The sequence below is a fragment of the Saccostrea echinata genome, unplaced genomic scaffold, assembly GCF_033153115.1.
Source record: "Saccostrea echinata isolate AGI-Se365-2 ecotype Australia unplaced genomic scaffold, CSIRO_AGI_Sech_v1 ptg000001l, whole genome shotgun sequence".
NCBI classification, from domain to species: Eukaryota; Metazoa; Mollusca; class Bivalvia; order Ostreida; family Ostreidae; genus Saccostrea; species Saccostrea echinata.
In genome coordinates, this window is record NW_026889750.1 from 45,133,876 (window position 1) to 45,159,336 (window position 25,461).

General features: G+C 33.5%; 2 protein-coding genes across 2 annotated transcripts in view; both read right to left on the reverse strand.

Moving 5' to 3' along the window:
• Nucleotides 1–3,705: 3,705 nt before the first annotated feature.
• LOC133192592 (ectonucleoside triphosphate diphosphohydrolase 8-like) overlaps nucleotides 3,706–25,461 on the reverse strand; it is a 47,845-nt gene continuing 26,089 nt past the window's right edge. The window contains exons 8-12 of the mRNA XM_061328586.1: nucleotides 23,930–24,055; nucleotides 22,395–22,541; nucleotides 21,963–22,073; nucleotides 21,597–21,734; nucleotides 3,706–4,275 (exon numbers count right to left, since the gene is read on the reverse strand). Coding sequence (XP_061184570.1) covers nucleotides 4,030–4,275; nucleotides 21,597–21,734; nucleotides 21,963–22,073; nucleotides 22,395–22,541; nucleotides 23,930–24,055 — 768 coding nt within the window. The 3' untranslated portion in view covers nucleotides 3,706–4,029. The remainder of the gene's footprint in view (nucleotides 4,276–21,596; nucleotides 21,735–21,962; nucleotides 22,074–22,394; nucleotides 22,542–23,929; nucleotides 24,056–25,461) is intronic.
• On the reverse strand, nucleotides 18,023–19,146 carry LOC133180023 (uncharacterized). The gene is made up of 2 exons (XM_061314643.1): nucleotides 18,912–19,146; nucleotides 18,023–18,613 (listed from the first exon to the last, which is right to left on the reverse strand). The coding sequence occupies exons 1-2, from the start codon at nucleotides 19,125–19,127 to the stop codon at nucleotides 18,056–18,058; spliced, it is 774 nt and encodes a 257-aa protein (XP_061170627.1). The 5' UTR covers nucleotides 19,128–19,146; the 3' UTR covers nucleotides 18,023–18,055.

A 25,461-nucleotide genomic window follows, 5' to 3' on the forward strand; every position in this document is an offset into this window, starting at 1 on the left:
TTTTCCTTTCAAATCGATGGTGATGCACAATCCAATCAACCAACTACTAGTAATTAGTTACAACTTGTTAAATCCCTGCATTTCTCACAAAAATCTCGCAATTTTAGTAGCATTTCACTTTGAGTCCTATCAACTATTTCTTCATTACGTCAAAACACAAGTGACGCACGTCATGAATATTTATGAGATTACGTCAAAAACTGATCATGTGACCATATTCCTAAACAACGCAAGATGGAGTTTTACTTACTAAACAAGTACGTTATTTTACGAAATCTTTTAATTCTCATTTTAAAAACTGTGTTTAAAAACCAGTTTTTTTAAACCCAATTTTTTGCAAGGCATACGAATTTTGGTTCAATTTTCCGATTTGTGGCCTTTTTATCGATTTTTGTCGATCGCTCACGCGATCGTATTATAATGTACGCCGCCTTCGGCGGCACCTATTTTAGCACCATATTTACAGGGACCGGCATACTAGAAGTGTTCCAGACCCGAGATGATGCGATTGCTTTTGTACCAAAATCAGTTGAGAAACATAAAAAGGTAATTATAGTGAAATACTGCTTCAAAAAATATAGAGGAAGTTATTGATGGAAAGGCTCAAGATTTTGTGGATTAAGTTTTTGAAAATTCATATTCGATTTACACCACTTCTTGAATATGTCTGAAGCTTCATTTTTACAGTTAATATTTTGTGAGAAGTGAAGATATGGGCTTGGTAGAACATTAACTAGATCCTGCAATGTATCTTTTTATGATTTTATGAAGTTTTAGAATCCAGCTTAGGCACATAAAGTACTGTAAGATACTGTAGAAGTACTTTTTTTTCACGTGTTATTAATTTACGCTATAAATGTAAACAGTCACAAATTTTCCGCGAAAATATTTGTCCTAGCGTACTCAATGTACCATTTAAGACATATAGTGGCAATCCAAGAATTTTCACCCGCGAATTGAACAGAAACTGGAAGGGAACTGGAAGGGAACAATAAGTATAAGTTGGATTACCAGAAGTGGAATTGAAGCCAAGTTTTTTCTAAAATGCAGTTGAAATAATGAGTCTTACGAAGACGATATTGTTACAAGCCGTCTCAGAACCATAACATATTGTTCATGTAGTCTTCCATATATTCTTTCATTATCTAATGTGTACAGAAGACAGAAGACGGAGGGTTAAATGGTACGTATTTGCTCTTAATATAATTGTCTAATACGATTCTAATACATCTAAAACCATTTATCCCTTGACAAAGTGCTAAGATCCCCCCATTCATATTTAGCCCCTCATCTAGCATACTCCTAGACAGAATTCATAATAGAAATGAAGTTCCGTCGCCGTTTGAAAGATCGGGGGCTTCCTGAATTTTAATCTTTTAAAATGATTGTTTTGGGGTCGTCATTTTCAACTATATTACAACACAAGTAAGGATGTGTCCAACAAGAAAAATATATTTTTGTCTGTTTTTATAACATAAAAAAAACATGCTGTGACTTTTCCTTTCAAAAAAAGAACTACTTTACCAAATACCACTGACTTGATTATTATAAAAAAATATATAATAAAACAAAATATTATTAAAAATCCACATGCCAGTTTTTAATATTTTCAAACATGAATTAAATTACACTTTGAAATATGGAGATAACGAACAGTATTTAAGCTCAAAGTCCATTTAAAAAAAAATACAAATCGGGAGCAGAGGAAACACAGACCTCCAAAAACACCAGAGGCGGGATCAGGTGCCATGGAGGAGTAAGCATTCCCTGCCGACCGGTCACACCTGCCGTGTGCTATTTGTCATGATCGGGTAAACGGAAAAATCTGTAGGAATTTCAGTATGTACATAATGACTTATCTGTACAGGATTCAAAAACTTAAAAAATAAAAATCCTTACAAAGATACAAGTACCGGTACATGTTCTACCAAGCATCTTTCTTTACACCTGACGAATATATCAACATCAGTAAAGGAGAAACTTTAGCAGTTCTAAGCGACAACATATTTGAGAAAATGTGTTAATTTGAAATCACAAAATTTTGCTAAAATCAATAGTATCAAAACGTATGACCTTTCAACATTTAATTCAGCCATTCCTCTTGATAAATTAAAGATAAGGCGTTTTGACCTCATAGACAACTGCATCTTCAATAAAAAATGTAACTTGGAGACCAAGTTTTCTAAAATACCATAGTATTTCTCACAAGTACTAATTGTGCCTCCTGTTTTTGTATTCTTATGATTAAGCAGAAATTATTCAAAAACTCTCCCTTGCCGTGTTCTTCATTCCGACATTTAGATATATTTACAACTTTTTGTCAATTAACTAAATTAATTTCATTCTTTATGATTCGATGTACATGTACCCCGGTATATCCCACTAAACTCGAATAAAAACACCACAGAGTCTAACTCATCTGTTTCATTTTTTGAGTGTTTAACTAGATAGACATCCGTGGAGGAGTAAGCAAAGTAAAAACTAAATTTTATGGTTAACATGAGGATTTACCTTTTTTTTTATTGTCAACTTCCTTTATTTATGCAGCAAGATACCATTACCACCTGCATATGGTGTTCATATCTCACAGTTGATCCGATAAGCAACAGCGTGATTTTTCACACCAAGGCAGGCTACTGATAATTAAGTTGGTGTTAAAGGGTGTCAACAACCTGCATTAAACTCAATAATTTGTAAATTATATGGTCATGACAATGCCTTGATTGTAAATACAACCTGTCTGTTAGTTTTTAATGTTTTTAAAAGAAATTGTTAGGCCATTATTTTCATATACTGATTTGTCTACGTAGTACAGGTTACTCGATTCGCCCGATCAAAACAAAGGGCACACTGCAGGTGTAAACGGTCTACAGGGAATGCTTACTCCTCCATGGCACCTGATCTTGACTCTGAAGTTTCTAAGGGTCCATGTTTGTTCTGCTTTCAATTTGTAATACCTACATCTACGTATCCCTTAAATAAATATCATTACATTTTTCTTATTTATTAGACACTCAGATGCTCGATTTGTTGGTTGATTGTTGTTTTCCATTCCTTGCAAAAAATTTTCACTCATATAGAGACGTCACCATATACCGTGAAGGGCTTAAAATTTATCTTTACTCGGCACTCAGGGGGGCATTGAGCAGTGAGAGTTCTTTACTGTGCAAATGCCTAACGTGACACAGACCCCTGACTCAATGGGACATGATGAAATAGGTGAAGACAACAAACAACTAACATCTGGAGTAAAGAAGACGATCTTTAGAAATTACATTGTTTTTGTTAGTTTTGGCCCCACCCCTCAGCCTCCCTCGTAAATCACAAAATTGATTATATAGTGAAAGTGCATTTTTTAAAAAAATCTTTTCTACTTCTGGGTATTTAGCAAACATACTAAGTACATGGTTATGATATGGAAGAGTGCCTCTTTCAAAATTTTGAATTTCATGGTCTCTGGGTCAGGGGTTCTGGTGTTGTTAGGGCGGGGCTCTAATGACCATATAGTGAAAATTTTGCTTTTTTTTTTTAAAGAAAATCTTTTATAGCAGACATGCTAAGTGAATGGTTATGATGAGCAAGGATGTTTCTCCCAAAGTTATGAATTATGTGGCCCCTGGATCAGAGGTTCTGGTAATACGGTTAGGTTCTATTGATAATATAGCGAATAATTTATATTTTAAAACAAGCTAAGCACACCACAAATAATTTTGAATGTTTTATTTCTTGTCCTTGATCATTTGGTATCCAATCAAGATAAATCTGTTTTTAATTTCACAAATTAAAACAGAAAAAATAAATCCAAATCCGCTAATGGGGGTTGAAAATACACAGTAATATCACAGAATATCTTTAGTAAGAATACAACCAATATCCATCACATGTACGCACATACACACCCACATACATACACACATTTATTGTAATTGCAAACCGGGTAATAATACAACCATTGCTGACTCAGAAACTGTCTAATTCCCACCTTCTCTAATCACATAACCTTTCTTATCATTTTTTTAGTGTAGCCTTTTATTGTATTGCTCCGTAACTGTCTGTTTTGGGGGCCTGGTGGTAGATTAATCCTCTCTGTCTCTGACGGTGGAATTTGACAGCATGACAAGCGAAGCCCACAGAGATGAGTATAAAGAGGATGAAGAGAGTCGTCAATAGAGCGAAGGCGAGATTCGTCATATAGTACTCCCTCTTAGTGGTTGGTAAATCTGAACTGGAGTCAATCATGAAGCCCAGACTCCATCCAATCTCCGTACCATTCAGCTGTAAAATAAATATGTACTCAATCTGTATAACATTTAACTGTAAAACAAATAATTATATCAACCAAATCTAGTCTGTACCATTCAGCTGTAAAATAAATATGTACTCAATCTGTATGACATTTAACTGTAAAACAAATAATTATATCAACCAAATCTAGTCTGTACCATTCAGCTGTAAAATAAATATGTACTCAATCTGTATAACATTTAACTGTATAACAAATAATTATATCAACCAAATCTAGTCTGTACCATTCAGCTGTAAAATAAATATGTACTCAATCTGAATAATATTTAAACATTTATAACATGTAAAACAAATAATTATATCAACCCAATCTAGTCTGTACCATTCAAATGAAGAAAAGAAAACAATAGAAATAAAAACCTCCAAACTTCTGTAATATCAGACTGCAAACTAAATCTGTTCTTAAACAACTGTCAATAAATTAATGGTAATTGTAAAAATATATAACCTCTTCTATTGTTTTATTCATCTTACAGACATAAGTCATGCTTATTTGTAGTCATTTTGTAATTTCATGCATAAATATAAACTTTATATGTATATTGTTTACATCACAATAGATTACATACCATAGGTATTGAACATTAACGTAATGTTTCTGATGTAGCTTAGCTTTACAGAGACATGATACAAAAAGGTAAAAATTGAAGAAAAAAGAATTTTTCCATGACTCAAGCGAATTTCATTTAATTCTTAAAAGTATGAGGTTTTATAACAAGAGGCCCAAGGGCCTTAACGGTCACCTGAGTACATTACAACAATTTAGAGGATCCATAAACTGATAAATGAAGCTTTTGTGCCCAAAAGCAAGAAAAATAGTATGATTAGCATCAACAAAATAATTGGTCTAGTATCCATCTGCCCCCCATTTATATCTATTACCATACAGACTATTAACAAACTGTCTATTTTTTAACCCCATATTTTTACTTCTCATGGTGGCCTCTCTTGGCCTTTGAAGAACATTTAAAAAGATGTTATTTTTGTCTCATTTTTATTCATTTATTATTTCCAAGTCTACCTGATCATTAAAATTTTGAAAGTACTTTTTTTTTAATTATATAATAAATATTCTTGCATAATTCCCTTATTCTATTAACCTTTCAAGTACATTATTTACAGTGATTAATTATCAAAGGTGAATGGAAAAGGGGAATAACTGTGTTCAGCAGAATACAAGTTAATAGAGCCCTGGCCAGGACCAGAACACTTGACTAAATGGTCCAGGTGTTCAAAATTCTGGTAAAAATACCCTTGCACATGTTGCATATTAAAATTTTTACCCTGTTTGCCCAGAATATGCCCAGAAACATAGAAGATTTTCAAAGAAATGCATTTTCACTTTATTTTTAAGTAAATAAAGCCCCATCCTTACATCAGAACATATGACCCATTGGCCATGAACTCACAATTCTGGAAGAAGCACCCTTGCATATCATAACTTTACACTTGTTTCTTTGCTTTATAACCAGTAGTGCAAAAAAATATTTTGAAAGAAATTGTAAAGTTTGATCATTTCAAGTTTCCATATTTTATTTGTATTTAAAATACAAATCTTGTCATATTAATCTACCTCTATAAATGATTCATAATTCGAGTATTTTGATCATATGTATTGTATGTTTATTACTTAATGTTCTAAATTTGGATTCACAACTTTTCATGTCATCGTATGTAAAGTGAAAGTAGAACGAACACATGTAATATATGCATATTCTTTCATATTTAACGATGTCCTTGTTGAAATAATTGCATAAATGCTGTAACTAGAGCATGATCTACTAAATGTTTTAAGAAAATTACGTTTTTTACTGGTATTTTACCTGTATTGTGCAAACACGTGTTGGTAGCTGCAGACAGTCTTAGTTTTCTATTTACATTTCGGCGCAATGCATTATGGGTGAATTTTCGTTTACTTCTTTGATCCGCGCACCCCAGATATTTATGCGCTGACAGATTTTTCTATTAATTAGAAAAATGAGCTTTAAGGTAATTAATTATGTTGCATAATATATTAATGAATTAGAGTTATATTTTATTCGTATTTTAAACTTGTTAAAGTAATTTTTTATAGATGGGAACTATTTTCCGTTGTATTTTTCTATCGGATTCCGTTGCTTTCCAACGGATTCCGTGTTGTTTTGGAACGGATACCGTTCCCCGAGGGTATATAAGTGAGCACCCGTTGTACAACGGGGACTCCAGATTTTTGGGCTTTTAGGATAAGATGTAGGTGAAATTTTAAGAACTTTTGGGGAATTTTTCTTTATTTCTATTAGTAACTCAGTAATTTGAAGAAATTTAGCTAGGCCTATTTATTTATTAGAGCCGTTTCACAATATTAATTAATATGTCTTAGGGAAATTTAATATTTTTGGGAATTTGGGGTTAAGACGACTGCAGCCATTATTTTTTTTTATTGTATTTTTCTTAATTGAATTTTTATCATTGATTAAATTTTATTTGATTTGTTAATTGAGATTAAGCCAGAATAAACCATCATCTCAAGCTATTTAAATCTTATTTTAATTATTTACTGGAGTCCATCATTTAATTTAAAAATAAATTGGTTTAAAGTTAGTAAATTTCTGGGTGTTCAAATTACCGTTAATCAGTTAATACACCCCAGTGACTGAGTGCCATCCCGTTACAAAATTATGCATTTTCACAATATAATCAATAGAGCCCCCCTGCCCCCTTCACCAGATCACCTGACCCAGGGGCCATGACTTCAAGATTTTGGAAGAGGCATTCTTCTTTATCATAACCATGCACTTCCTTTGTTTGAAAAATACCCAAGTGCAGAGAAGAAGATTTTGAAAGATTTTATGCATTTTCCCTATATAATCAATAGAGCTCCGCCCTAACACCAGAACCCCTGACCCAGGGGCCATGAAATTCATAATTTCTGAGGAGGCAGCCATGCTCATCATAACTTTGTACTTAGTTTATTTAATATCCAGGAGCAGAGAAGAAGATTTTCAAAGAATTAATGCATTTTCACAATCAACACCAGAACCCCTGACCCAGGGGCCATGAAATTCACAATTCTGGAAGAGGCACTCTTGCTCTTCATAAATATGCACTAAGTTAGTTTATTTAATACCCAGGAGCAGAGAAGAAGATTTTCAAAGAATTAATGCAATTTTACTGTATAATCAATAGAGCCTCACCCTAACACCAGAACCCCTGACCCATGGGCCATGAAATTCACAATTTCTGAAAAGGCAGCCATGCTCACCATAACTATATTCTTAGTTAGTTTATTTAATACCCAGAAGCAGAGAAGAAGATTTTCAAAGAATTAATGCATTTTCACTATAAAATTAATAGAGCCCTGCCCTAACACCAGAACTCCTGACCCAGGGGCCATGAAATTCACAATTTTGAAAGAGGCGCTATTGATCATCATAACTATGCACTAAGTTAGTTAATTTAATATCCAGAAGCAGAGAAGAAGATTTTCAAAGAATTAATGAAATTTTACTATATAATCAATAAAGCCCCACCCTAACACCAGAACCACTGACCCAGGGGCCATGAAATTCACAATATCTGAAAAGGCAGCCATGCTCACCATAAATATGTTCTTAGTGAGTTAATTTAATACCCAGGAGCAGAGAAGATTTTCAGTGAATTAATGTATTTTCAATATATATAATTAATAGAGCCCCGCCCTAACACCAGAACCCCTGACCCTGGGGCCATGAAATTCACAATTTTAGAATAGGCACTCTTGATCAACATAACTATGCACTAAGTTAGTTTATTTAATACCCAGAAGGAGAGAAGAAGATTTTCAAAGAATTAATGCATTTTCACTATATAATCAATAGAGCCCTGCCGTAACACAAGAACCCCTGACCCTGGGGCCATGAAATTCACAATTCTGGAAGAGGCACTCTTGCTCTCCATAACTATGTACTTAGTTAGTTTATTGAATACCCAGGAGCAGAGAAGAAGATTTTCAAAGAAATAATGCACTCTCACTATATGATCTATATAGCCCCACCCTAGCACCAGAACCCCTGACCCAGGGGCCATGAATTTCATAATTTTGGTAGAGGTCTCAATGCTTATTACAATTATACCAACAGTTTGACTGCTTGATGTCCAGGAGTAAAGAAGAAGATTTTAAAAGATTGCATTAATTTTGATGGTTTTAGCCCCACCCCTCAGGCCCCAGGGGGGCAGGGACCATGAAATTCAAAATTTTTGTTTCCCTTCATCCATAGATGCTATATGCCAAATTTGGTTGAAATTGGTTCATGACGACGGACGAAAACAGATAGCAATAGGTCACCTGAGTGACTCAGGTGACCTAAAAAGCCAAATTTCAGAACCTTGACAAAACTACTTTTAAGATGAAAACAGGAATAACTATTGTCTGACCCAACAAGAAAATATTGTTTCATTCCTTCCTCCTGATTGTACGATTGTGCAGAAGACATAAACGCCATCTTGACCTCAAGCTCCGAGAAGTGGAATGTCAGAAGACCAAGGACTTTTACAGAATTTGTGAAAACATCTAATAAGGACATATTCTTTTCCTTTGCATGATCCATTCCATATTTACACATACCAAGAAACGAACACTCAAATGGCTAAAGCCAGTAAAGGTTGTACAACAGTATTAAATTTTGCTATATATTCTTACCAAAAATGCACAACTTTGAGTAGGTGGTATTAATTGAAAAACTTTTGAGAAGTTTCCTTTTCAGATCTTGTAAAAGTACCAAAAAATACATAGCCATCCAGCAAGGCACGCAAGTTTGTTTCGGTCGAAGTCGAGCAGGTGCTTGAAAATCAAGTCCAGGACCTAATCCCCCCCCCCCCACTCAAATAAAGTATATAGAAAAATCAGCACGCCCTAAATTATAATGAATCTAGTCAATACAGGAAGTTTACATATTGTTTTTCATCTCATAAAAAAATTCAGCTCCAGTCTCGTGTTAAAATGCCCAAGTCGGAAGGGAAGATTCAGGAATTATTTTGCGTCAGCCATGATTTGACGTGAACCTCAAGTGAAATACTGTTATGACACCTAATACACCTTATCTCATCAAAAAAATAGCCAAAGCCAGTAAAACACCTTACCTCATCAACAAAATAGCAAAGGCCAGTAATTCACCTTACCTTATCAATAAAATAGCAAAGGGCAGTAATTCACCTTGCCTCATCAACAAAATGACCAAAGCCAATAACTCACCTTACTTTAACAACAAAATGGCCAAAGTCAGTAATAGGGTCCGCCAAGAAGAGTTATCTCCCCCAGGTGGCGCTCGTGTACTATGAGGTATAGATACGTCGCCACATTTGTCTACTTTATAATAGTTAGAAACCGCGTTAAGGATAAATCGTCGATATGCCAGTGTATTGTTGTGTACCTACGTGTAAAAGTAAGAAAGGTGGACATCTGTTCCCTTCGAATCCCGATCTAAAATTGAAATCGCGATTCGAAGATTGGATGTAAAATCAAGAAAGTTATGGGAGCCGGCTGCTCATGACCGGGTGTGTGGAGATCATTTCACACCCGATGATTACATTCAATCAACACTACTTGGTTAGTTCGTTATGGTAAACTAGTTGTTGATCTAATTAACTACGTTTTTAAATAATTGGTTCTTAGCTCAAAATCATCGTAACGTGAATTAGATCGCAAGTCGAACGCCTATCTATATTCACCGACAGTGTTGACAACAGGGTACATTATGCGTGCCATAAACCCAGAGATGTATCGAAATGTGTGCCTAAAGCGTCATTTTAGCGTGTTGTTTACTGTGGCAACTGAATGAAACAATTGTTTTTAAAAGAAAAAGCCCGAGATACCAAATAGATCGTAAGTCGAACACATTCGACCACAAGTCGAACGGCTAGATATGAAGTCGAACGCCATTTATTCCCAGTCGCATGAATTACATAATTGTTAATAAGAACTGCTTTTCATGACATTAACATATTAAATAGACAAACTTCTGAAAAGATTTTTTTTAATCTCGTCTTTTTCTTTTATAGATAGATTTTGATTCATACCAAACATTTTGACATGATTTTCATTAAATTTATTTTAATATCAAGGAAGATTGTGAAACGTTGTTGGTAATACTGGAAATAATTTTAAATTGAAGGAGGAAAGTAATACATGTAATGTAGCATTCAGTCAACATTATCAATTTGCGGCAAAATTTTTCATCGATCCTCCACCTTTTCTGTTGATTTTATCTTTATTTCTCTCTGTATTCATTTTTTTTCCCCAGTTTTATATGCTTTGTCTCTCTTTTTTTCATCCTCCGTTGAACATGTTTGAAGCCCAATTTGAAGTTATGGCAAAAAAGAAAAAAACGTTTTGCTTTTTTTTTTTTTTTTTTTTTTTTTTTTTGACATCGATCACTGTTTGTTATCTTCATTTTTTACAACTAGAAGTCTTTTCTAAGGTAACATTTCGAATGCTTAAAGTATTCATTTCAGGCGAATTTATGTGGTCAGAACTCAATTTATTGTTTGAAGTTTCACAACTTTCTATGATAGGACTAATTTTCTTAAAGTTCGATTACTTTATTCAACGCAAAATAGTTTCAATCTAAACAATCTTGCCATGAAACAAATTCAATTTGACATATTTTAAAATCAGAAGACATAAAACGATTTACAAAATTGCATAAAAATTTGATGTTGAATATTTATTTCTTCAGAAATTTTTAAATCTTTCATGCGGATTTTAAAACCATTCAAATTATCTCTATAAGCTTTCGTTTTTCTTTTTCTTTAATCAAATGTTAATCCTCTGTTACGGCCCCTATTTTCCTGAGATCTCAACAAATCTTATTTTTTTCTGGAACTGGCGCAAATATACTTGCAGCATCGTTGTTTTTTAAAAAGGGGGGGGGGGATTCAAGACAACGTACCAGAAAAAGGTGAAGATAGGGAACGGAATCGATCTCAAGAAAATCTACAGACAATACAAATCTGTGAAAAGGATATAAAACACGAACCCCCGGAAATTCCAGAGGTGGGATCAGGTGCCTAGGAGAAGTAAGTTGACCAGTCACACCCGCCATCAGTCTTCGAAATAACCCGGGAGTCTGATGCCCGGGACCTGGTAAAATTGCGGGCGGGCATGTAAAAAATGAAGATTCACATGCCCGCTGGGCATGTGTAATGTTTTCTCCATTGTAGACTGACTTTTATGTAAAAATATTTTACACAGTGGATTGCAATCTATACTTTCGTTTCTGATATTAAAGTGTGTACGGTATTTTATTCCACGACAACTCCTTTTCCCTTTTTGTTTCTAATTGGCATTTCTTGATTTTTTTGTGTGAAAATTTGAATAGTAGTTTAGTAAAATACCTCGGTAAGTAAAATAAAAAGAAATTACATTTACGTCAGAAGTTATCGTTACCCCCCCCCCCCTTCTTTTTCAACATGTTCAATTGTTCAATACTCGTTTATTAAATTCAGATTTCTTCAAAAATAGCAATGATTACCACATTTTGGTAGATTTATTATTTATTGTAGATTCACTGACCTTTTTTTAACAGCCGTTTTATAAATGTATTTAATGTACCAAATAAATATGCCGTCAGTAGTCAAGTAAATAGGTGAAATTTATTTTTTATTACCTAATGTAACAGTATCATTAAAACAAACGAGTATATATACTAAATAAGTTGACCAAAGAAGTGCATACACATTTGAAATCAATTTCACAGGTGTCATATGCAATGAAGCGTAACTAACTAATCCCTGTCGTCTTTCTACTTTTGTTGAAATGCACGAGATGTGTACACAAACTGTAATTACACTGTAGGATTTTCACATGGAATCCAAATTCAGTATGTTAAAAACTGCATGCATGTTTTTCCGTAATGATAAACTACTATACATTGCAAAATTTTCGGAAATGCATTCCAGCAATAAAAAGTTTATGTTCTTGACCACCCGAAAGAATATTTTTCAATCTTGGAAATATTTGGTTGTTGGTCCATTCTTGTATAAACAATGGTTCATACACTGTAAAGACAGCATTTTTTTTTTTTATTTCATGAAGTTAAATTTTGAGTAGGGCATGTAAACTTGGTAAAAGTAGTAGATGAGATGCCCGACGGGCATGCGTTGAAAAAAATTGTTGTGAAGACTGCGCCATGAGCCAGCAAAAACAAAGAAGTAATTATCCAATCTCGAAAATTCTATGCGGTTGGGGGGGAGGGGGTACAACTGTTTCAACAATAAGCTTTTTGGCTACATAAAACGGGGCGATTTGACCGTGCTGCAAAAAATTAGGGGAGGGGTTGCAGCTAGACTTTTCAATGAACATTTTCAAACTAAATTTACAGTAAAATATTATGTTCAAAAATATACTTCGTGCTTGTGGAGCGTCAGATCTTCTTAATTAAATATTCAAATTTAAAGGATTTGCAATGTAGAAAAATTTATTATATAATTTTCTAATGTCTTAAAGAATGTAATCAATAAGTTATAAACTCTGTAATTATCATTCTGTACATTGTTTTTTAACCTCTATAATCCACTGTAAATTGTTGGTGATATTCAAATAAAAAATTATTTTTTTTTTATCTTAATTCATTAAAACTGCGTGGATGCCTCGATCTGTACTTCGATCTACTTTTCGAAAAACATGCAAGTCTGATATTTGTTTTCATTTAAAATACATTTACTTCTGTTAGAATAAATCCACATATATATCATTTTGTAATATCACCAGCTTCAAAACTTAAAATTTGGCCTGGTTCGTTGGAATCTGATCAGGTGTTTGATATTAAATTAATTTCACTTTTTTCTGAAAGATAATTCATATTTTTATATTTTTACTGCATAATCCATATCCATAATTCTACATAATGACAAATTATTGAAACATTTTCCATAAAAAAAAAACAAAACAAAAAAAAAAAAACAAAAAAAAACAAAAAACAAAAAAAAAACAACAAAACAAAACAAACAAACAAATTGATATAACAGTTAAAATTTATTTTCTATTTCTTCATCTTTCTAAATAAGGCCTAGACAAAGAGTTTAATTTCTAATCCATTCTTTGAAAAAAAAATAGGGTAGCTAGGGAAACATCTTATTTTATTTCAACATTTTATTGTTTTACTTTGACAATAAACAATGTTTATGAGAAATAAATTAGGGTCTTTTTTTACCAAAAGGCCGCAGAAGTCGTCACAAAACGAGTATAGGATAATTTTTTTTTCTCCCAAACCACGAAAAAGACCAATTAAGAATTCTAATAGTTATTATTCAGTGGTTCAATTCTTTTTTACTAACATCCCTTTCTTTTGAATTAAGAGAAAATAACGATGTGTTTTCTTAAATATTTGATAATTACTTAAATGGTGACATTTTGATAATATATACAGTATTATTAATTAATTTATAAGCGTGATATATATACTTCACCTAACCAATTAAGATCTATAGTGTAACTATAACATAATCTTTTCAATTAAAAAAAAATGTTGTTAAAAACAATATATTTATTTACATATATTATAATAAACTCAACATAAATAGCATGTATTCGGAACGAAACATTGCGGCGCGAACCATATCAGCGCAGAAGAGTATCGGCGCAAACTATCATGTATATATATCGGTGCGAAAAATCCCGTTACTAGTAATAAGAATAGGCTCTCCCCAGCTTAATTGTTTAAAATATATATCTACTATACTATAAAGTATACATATATATTTTTTAAACAGTCAAGCTGGGGAGGGCCTAATGGTAATTAGTATGATCCGCAACTGTCGTAAGTGATCCGAAACTGTCGTAATTTTAGTTGTTGCATACACTTCGATTACTTACGAAAGAAGAGTAATAAATTAACAAATCTCATTTTATATGAAAGGTACGAGAATGGGGCTCTTAACAGTATGTAAATATTTATATTAATCTCGTTACTAATTTTCACCACCAATGTATAAATGAAAACTGATCCGGAACTACCGTAAACACTGTAACTCTAATTGATTAGTCAGCCCCCGGGCTGACTAGTTACGGTGGGATGAAACTGCAAATGCGCTTGCGTAATTTGGAATTCTGGGAAAAAGATGTACACGACTTGTTCTAAAGAAACTCATGCTATTTGCTCCAACCAAAGGGCGTGATTCTTCACACCCTCTAAACAAAGACGCGACCTCGATCTATTTATAGACTGTATTGTTCTTCGTCGTTCTGGACGAAAAATTAAAGAAGAGATCGTTCTATGTGGGAAATATGATACTATGAAAATATTTCAGTGCTTCTTATAGAAGATGAGAAGTTTATATGCAGAGCACATTTAACACTTGATATATATACCCAGAAAAAGTCAATCGCCGTTGCAAGTTCACGGATTTGTGTGTATTCCTCTGAATGCCTGATGCAAGACTCCCTCGATCAATACCTTGCATAAGACATGTACGCGTCGGAATTCACACAATAATCCACTTGCACAAAGGTCCCAAAACAGTGAAAAAAAGAATCTCTTAGTTATGAAAACGTCAGAAGATCACTTAAGATGTGTAAAGTCTTATAATTTACACGATGATAGACATGTAAGTGCCGCTTGTGCACGTGAACCGCGCCCACAGGTGAGAAAGTGACCACAGTAGAACTTGAGAGTTGAGAGAAACTGCGCGGATTTATAGACAGCCCCCCCCCCCCCCATTAGAGAGAGAGTGAGCGAGATGGAATCCAGTATCATTTTAGGGAATACATACTGTATGTATAAAATATTTTGAATTTCCAGTTTATTACTTTATTTTGGAAGCAATTCTTTTCTTTCCTAGTAACACTAAAATGAATGATTAAATTTAGAAATTGAATTAAATATACATGTACATACAGTATGCACCCCTCCCCCTTCCCCTATCATGCATTGCCTCGAACATGCACGATTAAAAACTTTTATCTAATAATAAATAACACAATCTAACCCAAGGTCTACCTTCCTTTTAAGCATCATAATCTATATCATTTATAAAATTTAACAGTAAAATTGAAAATGTATACATTCTTCAACGTTCAATGATTGGGATCATAGTGGCTTTGTTCATTTCTGAGACGAACTTTATCTCATGGCTGTAGGAACCGGGGAGGGCACGGGGGGGGGGGAGCCGTGCCCCCCCCCCCAATAATTTTTCCGATATATAGACTACTATATAAAACATAGCTACTATATGCTTGTGCCCCCTCAATAAAAACGTCTGATGACCTTTTTTTTTTATTAATAAATTTATTTTTTTCTGCTTGTCAAGGAATTTTTGGTAGTTAATAGTGTCCCTCCAACTGAAAATGTATGGCTGTGCCCCCCTCCCAAAACTGATTTTATTGCTTCATATCTGATGTCCGCGCCCAAGAGAGATTAATTGGAGGTCATCATAAAGATCACGATGTAGTCTAACTAAAATTTATTCTATGCTTTATTATTTATTATGTACAGCATTATGTTACAAATAAGAAAACGACTGGGCGAATTTTAACTTAGACGACAATGACTTTTAATGAACACAACATGATGGATAAAACAAATGATATACCATCACAAAACAAGAAAGAAACATTCTGTATTCCAGTGGCTGACTCTCAGCTTTTTTTAAAAAGCTAACCTTGTTAAATGGATAAAAAAGAAGACAGATAATCAAGAGTTGCCTACTATTTATTGTTTATCAAAAGGTGTAGGTGAGGTTTAAAATGCGTTCGACTCGCGGTCATGTTCGACTTACGATCAGTTTACCCAACTGTATAATGCGATGCGCAGTTAACACGGCTAACGTTAGCCTACTGTTTTCATACTCTGGCGATTCATCATACTCGAATTATCAGTTATTTAATTAGCGTGTATTTAATTATAATCACACCCAAATGTTTCCTTATTTTTCGAAATAAAGAGAAAACACGTGAAAGTGAAAGTAGGTTACAATAGAGTTTGTTTTATTTTAAGGGGAGAGAAAGAGACTAAAACCAGAGGCTGTTCCTTCTGTCTTTTCCTTTGCATGTAAGAATGAGTCATCCAGCGCAAGTGAACAAAGATACAGTAAAAGAGTCAAGTGTGATAGAGATCATAGTGAAAATGTGTCTAGTAGTGAATGTATTAGAGATCATAGTGAAAATGGGTCTAGTAGTGAATTTGTTGTGAATGAAGTGGTGGTGGAGTCTGTACAAGAAGTTAATGTTGACTGTGAATGTTATGAAAGTGATGAAAAGAAGCTGCATGATCAGTCAGTCCAATGTGATATTGGAAAAAGCAACAGGTTTTCCATTGAAAAATTGCAAAGTAATGATAAAATGGTGAAATATTACACTGGTTTTGAAAATTATGACCATTTCATGATGTTTTTTCAAGTACTTGGTCCTGCAGCACATGATTTGAATCTAAAAAGCAACTTACTTTCCCCTCAAGACCAGTTCTTTTTAGTTATGATAAAAATGAGACAAGCTAAAGAAGACATTGAGTTGAGTTATTTGTTTCAAGTCAGTGAAAGTACTGTTTCAAATATTATTGTTACATGGATCAATTTTATGTACTTCCAACTTAAAGAGATTAACATTTGGCCCTCGAGATCTGTAATTGATGAATATATGCCTGATGACTTCTTTGCAAATTTCTGCAAAACTAGAGTGATAATTGATGCCACTGAGGTACCAATAAATAAGCCCCAGAATGTAAATGCCCAGAGTGCTACATTTTCGAATTACAAGAATAAAAATACACTAAAGGTGATGATTGGTTGTACACCACATGGAACTGTCAGTTATATTTCCGATGCATACTGTGGTGCTACAAGTGACAGACAAATTATTGAACGTTCTGACTTACTTAGAGACCAGGACAAATTCCAAGACCATGACAGTATAATGGCTGACAGGGGTATCATGGTCCAGGATTTGTTTGCCCCTCGTAACATTCAGGTCAACACTCCAACAATGTTGAAAGGAAAAAGCCAACTTGAGGCACAAGATGTTGTTAAAGACCGAAGAATCGCATCAAAGCGAATTCATGTTGAAAGAATCATTGGACTGGCCAAGACTTTCAAAATTCTCAAGAAAGAGCTACCACAGGGCAAAGCCATTTTAGGCTCTAGAATCATTTTTATTTGTTTTTCAATACTGAATTTTAGACCTTGCATCGTTGACAAATATTCATAATAATGTACTACCATTCAAATGAATATTATTTAATACATGTTGTAGAATAAAAACAATGATTTCAGTTACACTTGCATTATTCAATCTAACATTTTCACATTGTACTCAATTAACTGTTGTTTCTTACATAATTTTGTCTTAAAGCAGCAAGTGGATACATCTTTGTAATTATCTCTATATACCTCTTCACCTCTTTACAAACCATTAATAACTTCATAAACATTTCTCTTGGATTATTCTAAATTCCAGGTTGACTACTGAAAATCTACATTTTGTAATATAGAACCATAGTTTCAATGATAAAAAAAATGTTATCCATTACAACAGTGCACTATAATGACCATGTTAAGTTTTGATAAACAATCAAAATACTGTGCTGATCTTAACAGATGTAAAAGGCTTTTCTAAAAAGAAAACCTGCAAATATCATCATATTATCCATATAGAAATGAACAATTTATGTACAAGTCTTCAAAGAAAAAGCTTAAACTGCAGATTTATGACATCAATTTACAATTTTTCAGCAAGAAATTTTCTGTAGTGTTTTTATAAAACAACTCTAACTTTGGTAGCATGCAACCACAGAAATAATCTCTATCAACATTGATTTCTTCCAAAAAAATATCTACAAATGAGTAAACAACAAAGAAACACTTTTTTTTTACAAACATTAAGCTGCCCTTGCACCTGCATATAATAATTATGATTCTGTTTTAAATGCAATACACCATCATCATCCTCTAGCAAGAATGGGAAAAACTTGTCTGCAGCAATCTTACGATCTCTACCCTTATATGGACATTTAATTTCAACAATAGCATTTTCTCCAATAATGCCATCGGGCGAAGCAGCCAAATAATTGTTCTCCGAGTCTATGAAAAGACCACAAGTCTTTACTTTGAAACCCATTTTTTCTTGAAATGTTTGTCTTGCTACAGCTTCATACTTTTGGCCATGTAAGACAGCTGGTGTTTTCAGTTTAAGAGGTTTAAAGATGCTAGAACACAGCTTCAGTCTGTTACGTCGATCAGTAGCTTTGCAAATATCCCCAAACCTGGAAGCTGTCAAACGCCATTCTCTCTCTTGGTGCCAAACTTTCGACAGATTCTGTTTCCTAGTTCTGTGTTCGATGCGGGCAATATCCCTATCTGAAACCTAGATATGAAAAATTAAAATTTGTTCATACCAAAGAAACACTTCAAGTATATCAAAATTCATTATAAACCAATTCTTATATTTCAAGAATTTATAATGTAACCTTATAAGAATAGTTCAGTAGCACTTTAAATTATCAATACATGTATCTTCAACTTTCATCATTGCCAGAAGCTGCCATATGGAGGCATCAGTGTTTTACAAACACATCTTGTTTTTTTTTTCTTTTCCAAAAGACATATAAATCATTACTCTTACAAAAGATTACAATTAACAATATATTTCATTAATATCATACATTCTGAGCTGCATCTATCCAATATTCAGTGAATGGCAGGTCCAAGTAATCATGGTCCAGTACTGCAAAGTTGATAAATGCCTTGGACTTCATGTACTTGAAAGATAAATCTGCTGACGTTAAAGCACAGTAATTGGTTACAATGTTGCTCACATAATCGTTGTATCCAGCAATTCCTCTGTATTTCTGAGGTCTTGGGTTGTACCGACAAGGCATATGTCTTCTTCTTTTATGGGGGAGCCTGTAAAATTCAAAGGTTTAAAATAAGTCGGACATTAACCAAAAAAAAAAAAAAACACATTAGTTTACGTGTAATTTAACTTCTATTACAATTTGCCAAATATATATTTCAGTATTGTATTCCTGTACAAAGAAATCACATTTCCATCACTTTTAATTAAGCAATATATTGAATATATCAGTATTTGTAATCAATATCTGCATTAATTTAAAGCTTTCTTATTTCATGGTTTACTTATAATATACATGTACATGACTTGTAAATTTGTGGATCATATGTATTAATCTTTTGTGTATATTCAACAAAGACTGAACATAAAAACTAAATTTTGCATGCATGAGAAGAACTACCTAAAACAACTTCTCAAACTGTAGTTTTGTATACCTGTCTGTAGATCATGCAACTTTTATATTTTAAAAATATTGTGACACAGGTCACAGAATTAAAGTTGTTATATGTTACAGGACATTATTATCTTAGCTAGCCACCCTTAGCCAATGGTGCTATCAAAAGTTGGGATTGTTTATGTCACCTGATTTCGAATCTTACCACATACATGTACCCACAACTAGCATCATCAACAAAAATAAAGAGCGTTTTTTAAAAAAAAAATAATAATTAAGAAGTAGCTATCGAGCGATGTTTATTTGTTCTTAAGGGTGCAAGTCTGTATCTCCAATACAGATTCCTGATCACATTATGTGCATGGATGACACTATAGCCATTTATATAATGCCACATTATCTTAGGCATGTTAGGGATCATTGTTTACCCATTTTTTTCATTCCTGAGACTTTTGAGTCACGATATATCCCAAATTGAGATATCGTCATATGTACAAAAGCATTTGCTGATTGGTCGAACAATATCAAGAAACTCCAATCACAACTCGAGAAAAAAAAAAATCCCGACTTTTGATAACACCATAGGCCAAGGGTTTGTAAGTTGAGTAGCAGACCAGAAACCCTTAGCTAGCAAAGATGGGGCATCATCATCATCAAAATTTAATATATACTGAAAAGTCGTTCGTAACTTTTGACACTTGTGTATATAAACAACAACAAACATTCAAAATTTAAATAGTCAAATTAAAAAAAAAAAAACATGAATAGGAAACATTTTTAAACACAGGCAGCTCAACTTGGAAAGACTTCTTTCAAATTGGCTTATGAAAAGTCTGGAGATTATCTGTACATCCCCTAGGAATGGTTATAATGCGTGTTTCCCGAAATTTCACCAAGAGCAAAACAACAGCGGCTACATGTTTACAAGTTCCATTAGGGCCCTTCCCAGCAGGGCATTCACAATCTGAATTTTTAATTTCACCCGTTTTTCTGTGAATTCTTACACGATAATTGTAAGACACCTGTTAAATACAGTCAACAATATAATAATCATTACTCAGAAAATCTTGATTCACTCTACATTCATACTACACACACATGTACATTGATTTTTTTTAAATCTATTTTTAATTAGTTGTTGTTCATTTATTTTGAAACACTACCTTTTTCTTCATTGCTGCTCTGACAAATCCTGTAAGAAAAAAGTCCTCATGTTGACAGTTAATACGCAGTGCTTCAACTCTCTCTGACTCCAAGAGCAATTTTCCTTTCACAATCGCCTTTGTATTGCCCATCATTTGCCTGTCAACTGCTTGTCTGTATTGAAAATATCCTAAGAATTCCAAAAGAAAATATATACAAGTTTTACACCTGCACATTGACATATTTATATTTGATATCCTCAAAACTGTTAAATTTCATGTGTGGCATACACCAAATTTTTAACATACTTAAGCGATTTTCCCCCATATTACTGTATCTTCGATATGGGCTTCTGATATATGTGGCATTAAATCATAATGCTCTGATGTAATTTGTTTATACCCAGTAGTGGGCCAGTCTACCTTCCTTTCCGCTGGCAGCTCTATTACGGGACCGTTAAAGTTAAAATTTCGTTCGTATGCTTCCAACCTACACAGTAACATGAAATTTGTTTAACAGTTTTTGTAGGCATATTGTCAGTATAATCACTGACAATGTAGCACTCGTGTGACTTGACTCTGATAACCCTAATTATTTTAATCATATTACGATTACTTCAATGAAAATCATTTATTTTTAACAGTATTAATGTTTTTCTTACCTTTCTATGAGATCTGTTTTTCTTCCCGTAGTTACAGCGCAGCGCAACATCAATTCTTTTTTCAATTTCTGTACGGTGTTCGAAGCGTACGCCATGTTGTTTATCTCGAATACCTCATATTACAACAGCGCCTCTAGTGGCGCGAGGGGGAGATAAGCTGTTGGCGGACCCTATTCATCTTACCTCATCAATAAAATGGTCAAAGCCAGTAATTCACTTTAATCAACAAAATGATCAAGGCCAGTAATACACCTTACCTCATCAATAAAATAGCCAAGGCCAGTAATTCACCTTACCTCATCAACAAAATGCAGATTCTTCCAAGTACTGTTGTCAAACTTGTAGGCCTCTGTCAATAAGATCTGTATATAAGTCCCACTAAAGCAGTACCAGGGTAGAAACTCAAGAAGAGTGGTGGGGTATTTCTCTTTTAACTGCAGGGAAAAAATCATAAACATGTAGTGTATAACATGATCATTACTGAGATCTTCAAAGTGATACACACTTCAAGATTTATCTAACAGCAATTAGAAATTTTTTTATTTTAATATTGGGAATGACTTAATCATAATCAAACTTTAAATGTTTCAAAAAAAAAGTAAGACATTTCCTACTTTGATGAGAAGATTTTATAACTTACGGTCAGGGAAAGATAACTCTACCTGTTTCCAGGTCAAGTGACAGAGATCAGACAGAGCTGTTTGGAATTCTGACAGACTGTTGGAATCTGTCTGATTCAGAAAGCTCAGCTCATAGTAAAAGTTAGAAAATGCCTTCAAAACAAAAGACAACATAAAATGACTAAATAATACATTAAAGTTTTAAAAATTGACACACAGTTTATTTAATCCTGTTTTAAGTCAATGCTTCTCTTCAAAATGAAGATTATAATAATTTGCTTTTCTTCTTTTTCACAATTGTGATTTAACCACAAAATTCCACCTAAATTGGCCATTATCTGTGATTTTTTTAATAAATGATATCTATGTTATCTTTGTTGTATCCTACAGAATCTGATTTCTAGTAAATTATATGAAACTTAAAGAGACCAATAAGAGGATACATTCTTTCAACATCCTCATATAATGACATACATAGAACTGTCCATAAACAGGTGGTTGATAGATTCCATTAAAAGAACAGCTTTTGTATGGACAGGATTGGTTGAAATCAAACAACTGATGTGCAGTCACTGTACACTCTGTAACATTGCCACTACCATGAAGAGTGAAATTGGTATTCTGAAATCAACAATTTAGAAAAATTGAAAATGGCATTCTAAATTCAAACTGAAAGTGGTATTCTAAACACAAACAATACAGAGAAACTGAAAGTGGTATTCTAAAATTAAACCATACAAACTGAAAGTGAAAGTGGTGTTCTAAAATCAAATAATACATGTACTGTGATACTGAAAAAAGTGTTTTAAAAACTAACTGAAATTAATACACAGATACTGAAAGTGTATTCCAAAATCTAACAACACAGAGATACTAAATGTGGTATTTTAGATTTAATCAAACTAAAACTTTCCTTATAGGACTAATACCCCACCAGGGCAATTAAAAAAAAAATACTTTAAAATATATTAATTCCATTAAGTTCAAAATAAAATTAAATATTTTCAGAGGTAAACTTCAGACAAAAAAAATATTGATAGGCAGACAGATGGACCAGGTTGATTCAAGTATACCCCAAACTTTGTAGCGTTATAATAAGAACACAAAGAAAAATTCTAGAGGTCACACATGATGCAATGCAGTTATAAAGGTATAACCCTGGAATTTACTCGCATAGTTAGCATGGTAGAACATTGATAAATGTAAACATTTCATTTATAAAAGATACTGCATGTTACAAAATTATAATGGAAAAACAATCCTTGCTAACAGGTTTTTCACGTGAATCTCTTGCACAATGTAAAAAAATCCTCAAATATATAGAAATGCTGTTATTCAGATGTAGTTAAACTAAAGAGATTACACTTTCATGTAAATGAGATGAATCTGATTCTTCAAGAAACTTTTGTTAAAAAACACTATTACCCCCTGAATGATAAAAACATGATATCCAGTGTGAAAGAATGACAGTTACATTAATTGATGACAGGTGATATTCCAAAAATTGTTGACTGCAATCATTTGTTGACTGTCAATTGTTGACTGGAATTTATTCGAGTATGGTTCACCGTTATATGTATTTGTATGAAACATTCATTATAATATTAAAAAAGAATAGTGCATGTACTGGTAGTTGAAGGTAATGTTGAAAATTTTCAACTGTCGAAAACCATAATCTACCTTGGCCTTGGTTGACAATGGTTTTCAAAGCACACTTTACCCTCATCACACATGAAAGTAGCAAACATCAAAAGGATGTTTCACACCTTCAATATTTGTTTCAATAACAAATTTTGTGAAAGCTGTACACTTCAAAGCTATAAGCATACCTATGAAAGGAGCTGTATGACTGTGCAGATTTGGCAATTATCTCATAAATGAAGATAAATAAATGAAAAATGGACATACCTATTTCTGCTTCTTTGATCTTGGGATGATTATAACTTAAATTACAGATTGCCAGCCCACCCCACCCCCACGAATATCATGCAAAAAATAATAAGACAAACCTTGTTAACAGGTTTCTCCGATGAATCTCTTGTGCATGGTGCCTCAAAAATATCAGAATAATGTTCATATATTGTGCTTCCCTGGGGTCCACAGGGATTATCTACATCCTGAGTGAAGTTCTGGCTCTATATAAGGATACAAGACAAGAGTTTATTTTTAAAATGCAAGCTTGTAAACAAGCTAAGAACAGCTACATTGCAAAACAGAAAATTTTGAAAACTGGTCAGTTATCATTACCGAAAATTATTTTCTTTTATTTCCGAAAAAATGTAATACATCATTATTGAAAATTCAGAATGAAACATTTCACTTGAAGTCTATATAAGTGATCTATATATCTTCCAGTTTTTGCCATTATCAAACTTTTACAGACAACAACATAATATATTAAACAGTTACAAACAACAACATATATCAGGATACAAGCTTATAACGGTGAAGCTTCCGGAGGCAGAACTGACACTGAAAAAGGTCGTTCCTGCATCCAGAAATATAGTGACTGTTTACATGTATATGCCTTATGAATAGGGATGTCAACGAATATTCGAATATTCATTCGATGAGCTGATATTCGAATATGAATTTAAGATTCGAATATTCAGTGTTTTTTCAGATTTCATAAAAAAGGTACTGTAATTAATAAATTTTGATTAGAACATTGATGGAATCATCCCCGTTTAATTTACTGGCGATCAATTTCGATCGCCTGATTTCCTTCACTACTTTCTTACAGATCTACTAAATTATTTTGTTTTGAGTAAGGTGTTAAAGAATTATACACTGTACATTAATGCTTTATATATAATACAAAATGTACTTTCCTAGTTTTTAGGTCACCTGAGTCACTCAGGTGACCTATTGCTATCCGTTTTTGTCCACCGGCGTTCGTCGTGCGTCAGTGCGTTAACATTTGAACATTTCTAGCTTCTTCTCTGAAACCGCTTAACCAATTTCAACCAATTTTGGCATATAGCATCTATGGGTGAAGGGGAACAAAAATTGTGAATTTCATGGTCCCTGCCCCCCTGGGGCCTGAGGGGTGGGGTTAAAACCACCAAAAATAATGCAATCTTTAAAAATCTTCTTCTTTACTCCTGGACATCAAGCAGTCTAACTGTTGGCATGATTGTAACAAGCATTGAGCCCTCTACCAAAATTGTGAAATTCATGGCCCCTGGGTCAGGGGTTCTGGCCCCAGGGCGGGGCTATATAGATCATATAGTGAAAGTGCATTACTTCTTTGAAAATCTTCTTCTCTACTCCTGGGTATTAAATAAAGTAACTAAGTACATAGTTATGAAGAGCAAGACTGCCTCTTCCAAAATTGTGAAATTCATGGCCCCAGGGTCAGGGTTCAGGTGTTAGGGCGGGGCTCCATAGATTATATAGTGAAAAAGCATTAATTCTTTGAAAATCTTCTTCTCTGCTCCTGGGAATTAAATAAAGTAACTAAGTATATAGCTATGATGAGCAAAAGTGCCTTTTCAAAAATTGTGAATTTCATGGCCCCAGGGTCAGGGGTTCTGGTGTT